Here is an 11,460-nt window from a genome sequence, read left to right on the forward strand (position 1 = left end):
TGTAGATTGAAATCATTAAGTTAAATTTTGAGCAGTTGTTGAAATCGTCATTTGTTGTTGATCGTGTCCACCACTCGACATATATATTGCAGTCATCACTGTGCCGTGCGGGTATACAATTTCACGAAGAAGTTCTCTTTACGTCTCGGTATCCAACATATTTGTAATGATCACGTCACGAATGAGCGTCCCTTCTTGATTGCTAAACTGACAGTTTTCACTTTTCTCACCAATTTAACCGTAGAAATGCTCGATTGGTTCGCCACAAGATTGTTTTGTTTGACAAACCGTAGTAAGCAAAAGTGATAGTTCGTTGTCTACCATTGGCTGATTCCATTAGGCCTCAAAAATCGAGAGCAGTAAGATTATCAATACCGACATGAGGGTTGTTACTGTTGGTAATTTTGCGTCCTTCGGTACCAACTGACTTATAGAGAGTGATTGAACAATTCGTTTATCACGTTGGATTCAAGGTTTTTCCACAGAGAACATCATGAGCAATCACTTTATCCGTTTTGCAAGTTCAATTTGATTTGGACACAGCGAGCTCGTCTGTCAAGTTCCGTTTGATGATGCTCCTTCAGTCGTTTCTTCATAGAGATGTTCCGGAGGAAGGTTAACATCTTCAAAGTTTGACTGAAGATTCATGGCAGTATTTTGTTTCGTCGAGAGCGCCAATTTGGAATAAAATTTGCATTTCCCTATCGCAATGGAGGTTCAGAAATCGGCTTGTGCCAATCGTGTCCAATACCGAGCAAAGACTTTGAATGGTTACGCGCTTGTGACTGCTTGATGTCGTTTGTTTATAATACGAATGATGATTTTGTATTATGAAAATCCCAAGTTGGCATTATAGTTGAGTTTGCGACGCGAACTAATATTTATTTCATTCACTTAATTTCGCAAGGTGAATTACTTGGCTTATTGGCTACGCGCTTAGGCTAGCGAGTCTGCATAATAAAAACTCAAGACCAGAAGAGTTACTTGCAAATCGATTCCGCGGATCAAAATTAAAAGAGTTTTCTACTATCAGAAAATATAATCAGCTTACATATCTTAACGCGGTAAGTCAGTCAACCGAAGAGTTGATTTGCTAGTCAAATCGCGTGTGAACAAGTTTACAGCAGTTTTAAGAAGCAAGATTTATAATTGATAAAATCATCAAATACGGTATAGGGTACCGTTGTACCGTGTCACATCATAAAGGAACAAAGGATGAGAATTTGTGCTCATTTTCATTTTTGCGGGCAGATTAAGAGGGACCTGGTGTGCTGCTTTACCATCAAACTTTTTATACTATTAATTTTTGAAGCAGAAGTAGATCCTATATACCTCACGCCTTTTTCGGCATAAATCAAGACATTCGGAAACCTGTTCGCTGCTTTGTTCTACCGCTAGAGAAAATTTCTAAGGATATCGCAGAAGTATTTAAAACAGTTGTGCAGCCAGTAAGTCAATATGGTATCCTAGCTTACGGAGTGACCAACAAAAGTTTTTTTCAACCTATTGATGACAAAATGAACAGATTACCTAGGATCATCTTGTTCAAGCGAGAATTTGATTTCATTTCAAATTTACGCGAACGGAATGAAATCTACAACAGTCCAGAACTACACATCTATGAGTTGACGAAATTATTGATTAAAGTACAGAGAAATTAGTGCAAAATAAAACACCTACAAGATTTGGAAAAAAATTGCTGGAAAAACGACCGGCAAACAAACATCTTAGCATTAGTTTCCCTAAATTCAGTGAAAACTCAATCACAGTTAGGACTGCACATTCATAAGCAAAATTAATGAATAGTAGACAAGCATAACAATTTGCTAAGGCCATGTTAAAATAATGAATAGTAGACAAGCATAACAATTTGCTAAGGCCATTCTGAGAAACTATGTCATTTGTTCTCTAGACATTAAAAAAATCCATCTGTGTTTAACCGAGCTTCATAGTATCAAAATGCCAATTTTGTCTTTGGTAATTGCGTATTGAGAACCCACATAAATTTCCTGTCTCCTGAGTAAGAATGAGCTCTAAGATTTTTTATCCTCAACATATAGGCATCTGAGAATGATCGATAGGGGTCACTGGTGTCCTATCGGAATCGGATATAAAGTAATAAATTGTGAATTATCTTTTAAAATTCTGAGTAATGCGGATCCGTAAACGATTTGTTATAAAAGACGACATTTACTTTCGGATATGTTTAAGAGCCCTCAACGAACTGTGGCATGACAGCATGCCGCGACAATGAGTCAAGAATTATACCCAATCACAAGAGTGGTTGAGAAGATTAATCAGATAGGCAGCAATTACAATTGTAGGAAGCCTAAAAAGAACAATTCAAAAGTTGTTATTGGCAGTGGAAAGGAAAAGTTGTCATCTTCGTTATCAATAAGTTTCTTTAGTTGATTCAAAATAGGCAACTAGGATATTTTCATGAGACTCAATTTTTTGGCTTTTAGACATAAAAATATTTTGGTATAAAGGAATTTATCACGTCATGTCGTAACAAATATCTTTTTTAGACATTACTTCTTCAGTTATGAGATACTGGGCCTTTTTTGTATTTGGGTTTTTAATTCGAGAGTTCTTTGCTATTTTGAGTTCCTTCCTGCGAGTGTAGGTGGCTTTCCGATGGTTTCTTGCTCCAATGGTTTCGACCCTGGCTTCATTTTTTGCCCCTACTGTACAAATTGATTGCATTGTCAGACTTTTATACTGTATAAGTTTCTCACGACAGTTAGGCTATTATATAGATATCTAATTATCTATGTATTGGAGTCTGTTAATTAATTTTTTGTATCTTTACATGAAGTCAAGAAATCTACTTAGTTGGTTTTCCCTCTACATTAGAGCTGCGGATACATCTAACGGTGTCTGGACAAAATACCCAATGCCAATATGCTCAATCGGACAAAATATACCCAATACTTCATCCTAATGTTGAAATTACCAGAACAATTATTTAGCATGATATATATCTAGTGCATTTATTTGGCCAGGCCTTGCGGGCCATGCCAATGTCTCAGCGGTCCGTGGGACTCGATTTGAAACTATCACAACCGAACGTATGATAAATTTAGCATCTTAATTATGAGAAAACTTGCTTGTAATACCGAGCGCTAATTTGTTATCGGATTAATGAACAAAAAGATCAAAATGAATAAATTGGGTATAATGGCATTTGGCATTGGGTATTTTGTCATGCAATCCAGTTTAACTACTTAGCCAACTAAACTTACTCAACGTTTAGAAAACTCAACAAGAAGGTCCGCGCGAGTCGGTGCGTAGCACAGAATGTTCAAACATACCTCTCAAGGTTGCAAAAACAAGTTTTAAATTTTGTAAGAAAACCGTTCAGAATATCCGAAAGCAACTTATATGCATTGGAGAAAAATATTTGTACTGTTTAAACCAAAAAAATATGCCGTCTTTTTTCAGAAGAACAAATTCTAGAAAGATAAGTGTGGTACAATGTGAAAGACAAAGAAAAAACATACAAATACACACACATTAAACATTACTAGCAAACACCAACACACAAATACAATGCCGAGATTCAAAAATATTTTCTAATTATTTTTTCTGTTTTCAATTTGTCACAACTTAAGGTTCGTCACTGTTCATTTAGGTCTGTTTTCTTCCCCAAAAAATTAGATGCGGACATATTTGAATCCGCAAATTGTAGCAAATATTAAGTAGTCTTTCTAATTCTTATCTTGCTTTCTTTCTGTCAGTTTTTGCCCTCTGCCGTCTAACATTCGAATGAACTATCTCATTTTAACTATCCCTTTCACCCTCTGTCACACACACACACACACATGAAAAAACCGCACATCAAAAATGCACCCACACAAGTGCGCGCACACAAACACTGCATGCACTTGTGTGGGTGCATTTTTGATGTGCTGTTTTATGTGTGTGCCCATCACCGAAAATTTTGTTTTTGGCATGTAACCATTACTCAAAATTTGTCACCGTTTATATTTGGCTTCAAAGTTTTTTTTCTAAAAAACTAGGTGTGCAATTCTTTAGGCAATTGTATTGGTAATCGTAAAATTGACAGTAAAATCCGAAAGGACCTGTTTGAAGATATTCGAATTTTTTGTCATTTTTGATGTTTCATGAGCGTAAGGGGAAAACAAATTTTTCCAAATTTTATAGCCGTATTTTCAGCGAAAATTGAAAACAAGCAGCTTTTGCATTGGACATATTTAAGTCCGCAAATTATACCAATTTTTAAGTAATTTTTTTTTCCAATTTCTGCCAGGTTTTGTTCTGTCTATTTGTGTGTAACAATTTTAGGAGTTATTTATCTCACGCTAACCCTCTCTCTTTATCTCTTTCTCTCTCCCTCTCTCTCTCTCTCTCTCTTTCTCTCTCTCTCTCTCGCTTAAATGGAAGATACACACTCACATAAACCCACACAGGCGCTCACGCACAAATACGAATACAAACCTCGCCACCCAAAGAAAATATATTTTGGCACTTGAACTTTACACAATATTCGTCGCCGTTTGTTGTGTCTTGACTGTTTGTTTTTGAAAAACTAGGTGTGGACTTCTTGAGGTTTTTCTAGCAGTAATCCTTAAATTGAGACTAAAATCGGAAATGAAATTTTTGAATTATTTCAAAGTTTTTTTGTCATTTTTGATGTTTCTTGAGCATTATCCGCCCATTCATTTTCAAAAATTAAGCGGACGTGTTAAAATTTGGATTAAATGAACACTGTTTTGTTCTGAATATAATTAAAACAGCAATTTCTAATTCAAAAATTTCTAATTTAAGTAAACTAACAGTTTGCACTCTGCCGCTAGTTGTTTTAACAGGTAAAGAAACGTTGAAAGCTGTTCATTAAGTCTCTTATTGAATTGTTTTTACAAACTTTGGTTATCATTAAATTTAATGATTTGGTCTTTTCTCTCTTAAGTGTGCGTATTTTTGTAGAAATGAGAAAACTTTATATTGAGATAATTTTTTGAAATAAAAAAATCTTTCAAAATAAATTTTCGTTTTTTTGATGAAGTTTCGCAAGCAATGAGGGATTTAGTTTTTCAATTTTTTGAATTGCCAAAAGACGGGAAAAGATCAGTTTGTTGAGCAACTGAAAAAAAACAGAAGTGAAAAAATTATTTTCATTTTCAAAAAATTGTGAGTATAAATAGAAATTGTATTAAATTTTCCAAACTGACAATACATCAACTCTCTAACTTTCAATTTTATCTGTTTATTATTATATTAGAGATTATTAGTTCAAATTATCTGCAGAAACATTGAAAAGAAAATAAAAAGACCATAAAGGATTTCATTCTTTCAACAATAATTGTTAGTTCTGATTTAATAAGAATTTTTTGCAATAACAACTCTAAAATTTAGAGAAGAAAGCATTTTTCAGTTTTTAGTTTTACATTTTCAAAGCTGATTTTGAGAGCTCTAATTTGCTTAAAGTCTTCAATTTCCCAAAATCCTTTTTTGATACCGGGGAAAAATGGTTCATACAATAGTTTCTGGCTGGCAGAAAACTGAGAGACTGATAGAAATGTTTTTTGAACAAACTTTGAGAAAGCGGAATTTCTCAGGTCATTTTTTGGAAATTTTTTGTCATATAGTTTCGTTTAATAATCGTTAGGCTTGAAACTGTAAAGTACTTTTGAAAAATTCCCATTTAACCTGACTACATTGACTACTATTTTTTTGTTGGTTTCTTTATTAAAATTCAATGCGATCTGTGACCCACCCCCATAGAAACCAGATCCCGAGGGCTACAAAATGGTGTCTTTTTCTTTCTCTGCAATGCGTAAACAAATAGTGAAAATTTGACTGAAAAAAACAGCCAGCCTCTCATATATTACCCCATTTTGAAAAAATGTTGGAACAATAAAACGAAACCAATGAAACCCTGTAATTTCTGAAAAAAAATTGCTTGATAACTTTTCTTAAAGTAAATTTCTTAGCCTGTAGTTTAGTTAAGAAAACTTTTAATGTTAGTCTTAATCTAATTTAGCTGAAGTTTTGCGGACATTACTTTGTCATTAGTGTCGATAATTCCATATTTAAAAGTAAAATGCAAACTATTGATAGTTACTTTAAAATAGACCCGGATTGCACTTGTACGACCGAAACGTTCTTCCTTTTTGGGCATAAAATTAATGTACGAACCAGACACTCAAGTAAATTTTTGTTTAAATGTTTGTTTTGTCTTTAATAAATACGCAGAAAATGATTAGAAAGAGCAGTTCTTTAATTTATATTTCGATCCAGGAGAAATCATAAAAGTTGCATTAGTCTAATTGGAATTCTTCAATCCGTCTCTTTGGAAAATGTCAGCGTGAATTAACTCTGCTTTTTCTGATAATCACGTTTTTCTCCGCCGTTCTGTTTCCTTTCAGAAAACAAAACTGCTCAACGTTTTAGCATCGTTTCCTAATGTTTTTCACTGCGGTAAGTCGTTGCACCTACGTATGTGTTTAGGCCCTTGTATGTATAAATTTCATTGGGCGAAAAGGTATATAAGAATATTTTTGCTATTTTTTCTTGTGATGAAAATTGCAAAACGTGTTTTGTTCAATTTTCACGTTTTTGCCACTTGGAATAAAAACGCGACTGTAATATGGTGGAAAATGTGTTCAGCTTAGCTGGTAAACAAAAAATAGTGACTTAAATATTGTCTTAAGCTTGAAATAGAGTATTGACTACTACTGCTGGTGTAAACGACATTTCTGTGAAGACTTCAGCTGAATTCTCACTTCCTCGCGTCACAATTTTTCAGCAATTCCAAGTAAGTTGAATTTAAACATCACTTTATACTCTAAAAAGGTTGCTTTTATATTAGTGGACTGCTGTCGCGCTTTTCACCCCTATTAGTTTCAACCAATTTAACCCCAGTCATTTCACTCTATCATTTCACCCCGAATTGAAATCCTTATATAATTAGTACAATTATTGTTTAAAATTAGGGATACGTAGGAATTCATCTGCTTAAAATAAGAGATTGGCAGCGTTTGGGGCAAAATTTGCCGACTGAAAGGATATAGGAGTGAAGTTATGATGTTTGAATGGGGGGGGGGGGTAAATGAGTCGTGGAATTGGGCGGAAATAGAAAATAAATAAAATCATCCAACTATAGCGTCAATTTTTTGAACAGCTTGTGTACGAGTTCAAGTATTTAATATTTTGAAGAATCTCTGAAGATAGAAAAACTTATTTACACAAAAAGGGGGAATTTTATTAAGCGACATGGCTTTGTTGGTTATAAAAAGCGATTTATATTTCATGAATTTAGTTATTTTCGTCTGGTCACATGACTTTTTTTCGGTGTAGACTAGTGAAAACAAACTAGTTATTTTGACAAGGCTGTGTGATATTTTTTGTGGTTACTTAAAACAAAAAGATAGATGCAGTTTATCCCCAGAGCATTGTTTTATAAAGTGCGGAAACAATTTTTCTAAAAATTTATTGACAAATTTATTGACTCCGAAAAGGCCTATGTTATGTATGAGTAACCATATCAAGTTTTATCCTTTTATTGAATTTCTCATCTTTTGAGGAAACGCACTGGATCTCAAAACTGAGAAACAAACATTCGAAGTTGTCGGCAAACTGAGAAGCCCAAAACGACTAAGCAGGGCACAGGGTACAATTTCATAGCCAGAATATCACCCAATAGTGCCAACCATATTTACACTAGCTACCTGCTCAACACCGGAAACAGCCAGACAACTAGGGAAAGGAACAGACAAAAACAACAACGTCAAACCTAACAAGATAGAAGTAGGTGCCAGTGTAAACTGGAAGGAAAAACAACGTCAACAAGTTTAATTAGCCCGAACAACACGAGCAAAGGGTGCAGAAATAACAAGTAAAAAGGGCGCCAAAACCATCCAGGGTTCTAGGGTTGAGATCAAAACCCAGCAAACATCATCTGGTTGAAAGTACCAAAAGAACAACTAGTGTGAACAAACATGATGTTCGGGTACCTTGTGGTGTTGACGATGCTATTGAGCACGTGTGATGAGATCTGTTGCTGGGCATTCGAGTACGAGACGACCCAGTTCACCAGTGCTATCTTCAACTACTCCTACACCCGAGGGGGAAAGAGATATGTCGCATCAGACGAGGCTGTCAAGTACTACACGGTTAGTGTGCAAAATTGACACTTCATTTCACTCCAATAATCTACCTCTTAATTTTGGCTTTTTGTTTCCGTTGGTAAAAATAAGGATGTTTTAATTTTTTTTTTACGAGTTTGGTAAAATTTAATTGACAATTAACTTGGTTAACATAATGGTGGTTATCAATACAACAGATCAACAGTTTATGAATCTCATTTCATCAGCATTTTTTATTTTTCCTTATGTAAAATGTTTGTTTTTATTCTCCCCACTTTGGTCAGGTAAGAATTAAAATGTTTTAAAATGGTTCATACTGTTCTATGGATTGTAATAAAGGGTATGACGTGCAATCCTTGTTTATAGGTTGTGTTGAAACAATTTTTTGATGACTCCCAGCTTCTGAAACGGGACTACAGTTAAAAATCGAGAGCTTTAAATTTGGGTGTTGCAAAAATGGATTATACTGATCTCAATTGGGGATGAAACATTTATCGAAATCATAATAAGGCAATTTATGGTTTGTTTTTTTAAAGAATTTCGAAGCAGAACATGTTGGCAAAAAATAAACAATATATAGGTTGAATACCATCAGAAATCATATAGAAAGAATCAGAATTTAAATCGGTTTAAACCTGAGATAATCACCCACAAAATCAGTCTATTCACGCATTTTTATAGAGAGCCGACAAATCTGTCTGCTTAAAGCTTCAAATCAAAAGTTAGCGACGAAAGTTTGAAGAAAAATTGATATTTTCAAACTACCAAAATTCAACTCACATTATTTTTCATTTGATGAAGCTCATTCATTACACAAAATAGAGCACTACTCTATTAGAGTTATTTGCTCATTGCAATAAAAACAAAGTTGAAAAGAAGATATGAAAATACAAGGAAATGTGTCAAAAAGCATTCGATACCAAGAAATGATTTAACTTAGAAACAAGGACCACTAAATTACTCAGATGAGACTAAGGAGCAACAAACTTATTGAAAAAAATAGTAAGACGGTTCAAATTAATTAAACTTGAAAACCTATAGGGTTCAAATTAATTAAACTTGAAAACCTATAGCAAATTAAAGACAAAAGTAGATAGAAATTATACAACGTAACAAATTTGAGGTCAAAATTTTGTCCAATTTGGTTAGAATGTTTTAAAACGAATTAAATCTGATTTAAAAACATACTGAATTTGTTATTTTGAACAAGGTTAATAGAAACTTCAAGCAATGAGACTCCATTAAACTCCAGCTGAAATTGACAAATGCAAATGAAGATCTTGCAAGACTCTTGAGAATGGCAGTTATCTCGTAAAACCTTGTTATATTCTTACTAATGATAGTTATTATGTTATGTTCGTTTGAATGACGGTTGTTGTTTGTCTCATCGTTTTCTGCAGATGGCGGTTTTCTTGTATGGTTTTGTGAAGAACAGCTGTCTTGCAAAGGCTTGCAGTAGAATCGTTTTATGACGACCATCGTATTTGGTACGAAATTGGCAAGGATCTTCAAATGACAGTCCTTTCTCAAGAAAACACTGAGACCAGAGGCGATAATCTTTTGGATTTTTAACACTCATTTGAATTCTGACGTTGAATCTCGAATAGGCTATTTTGTTGCGTCCCGCTAAACTCTAGGATATAATCTGTGCCATGTAATGCTTTTTTTCAAGCTTGCATGAAAATTTAATGGAAACAAATAGACTTATAAAATGTATAAAAACTCGGTGAAGATTAAAATTAGCTTTTAATGCTACTTAAAAAAAAGTCCTCTGTGAAATACTTTTTTTAAAAATATAAAGTCATCTAATTTTTGTTTCTGTGTATGTTCTTTTTAGTAGCCGCGAAGCAATAGTGGCTATTATTGGGGACAACGTGTTTTTTTTAATTCGTCGTGTCCATCGATGTTTCTTGCGAACATTGACTTTTCGATTCCAGTTACTTCTAGTGCTTTGCAGTTAAAATTTTTGTGCGTGACGTCATTTGTTCTGCTTTTAGGTCAATTGCGTGACTTAACTCACTCAAAAAATGACTTCTGAACCTCCTTAATGAACTTTAAATTTTATGAACATTTACTAGTTAAAGATCAATTATGTACTTCTAAGTAATGACAAACGTATATGCCCTAATTTTTGAGTCTGGAGTTTTTGATTTCGTACAGCATTTTTGAAAAAGCCTATTAGGGCTTTTTCCTTATAGAGCGTATGTGTCTCATAAAAATGAAAGTCCGTATCTAACCTAAAAAGTCTAGTGTTCTATTAAAAAACTGGTGATCAATCTGTCTATCTTATTTTTTTAGTTGTTTCAATTCCATGGAAGACCACAAGCGTCTATCGCTATTTTCCGGCAATCTGCCGGCTATGTTTTAAAAAGTTTTTAAGTTGGAAGTTTTTCAAGTTGATTTCATTGATTATAAATGTTTTTCTTGCAAAAATATAGTTAACTTCATTAAGTTTTTAGCGTGTGCATTGTAGTTTATTCTTGAGAGAAATGTATATTTTCTGCTGCAGATTCTTAGTTCACATCTGTACACTTTTGAAATGCTCTTGAACAAAGTTTGAAGCAATTATTGCAAACGTGGTCGTCTTTTTTATGCACACTTTTGCTTGACTAATTTTGCGCTTTTGTTCTATAACATTCTGTTACTTCTCAAGTGACTTTTTCAAGCTTCATTTTGGGTGATTTCAATTGCTCTCTTTCTGAAATGAAGTTTGTTGCTAATATAACAGTGATTGTTAGCGGTTGAGTAGCAGACTGGTTGTAGAATAGTGGTACACTTCTCTGATTACTACCCTAGAGGTCGATGGTTCGAACCCCTATAAGGTCTGAGTTTTTGCACCCCAAAAAATTTCTAAGCTACACCTCTAAATTTTTAAGCTACACCCCTACACCGCTTTCGCTCGAGAGCAATTCATCCGACGTTAGTCGGCTTATGTTTCTCTTATCTTAAAATTAGACAGATTGTTTTGCTGCAATATTAGACCTGTGTGTCAAACGTGAATCAGTTGATTAAATTTTGTCAATTTTTTGGTACTTTCTGTTCATCCATTCCTGGGGAACACATCTTTATCAATTTTTAAGAAGGTTTGCTGTAATTAGATGTTTTACTTCGTGATTTATTAATACTTTTTCTAGAAAACTCGGGTCATTTGATTTTTGTTTAGAGCCAACTTAGTTTTGAAATTTTCCGTTTAGTCTACAATTTTGACAACGTATACGAGGCGGAATTAATTAGGAATAAACTGTATATAGACATTATCCATAGAATATGTACAGTCCGCCCATTGATATTTTATTCTTTAAGGTTTTCATTTCAGCTTGATGCCAAACTAAAACAATGAGAAAACGGC

The 11,460-nt window shown here is 34.0% G+C and overlaps 1 protein-coding gene across 1 annotated transcript in view; it reads left to right on the forward strand.

Annotated features, from left to right (window-relative positions):
- Window positions 1-6,490: 6,490 nt before the first annotated feature.
- The window catches only part of LOC142340225 (uncharacterized), a 58,858-nt gene continuing 53,888 nt past the window's right edge, over window positions 6,491-11,460 (forward strand). Inside the window, exons 1-2 of the mRNA XM_075390748.1 lie at window positions 6,491-6,781; window positions 7,550-8,138. Of these exons, the coding sequence (XP_075246863.1) occupies window positions 7,965-8,138 (174 nt within the window). The 5' untranslated portion in view covers window positions 6,491-6,781; window positions 7,550-7,964. The remainder of the gene's footprint in view (window positions 6,782-7,549; window positions 8,139-11,460) is intronic.

This window comes from Convolutriloba macropyga, chromosome 5, assembly GCF_964194025.1.
Source record: "Convolutriloba macropyga chromosome 5, txConMacr16.3, whole genome shotgun sequence".
Lineage (NCBI taxonomy): Eukaryota > Metazoa > Xenacoelomorpha > Acoela > Convolutidae > Convolutriloba > Convolutriloba macropyga.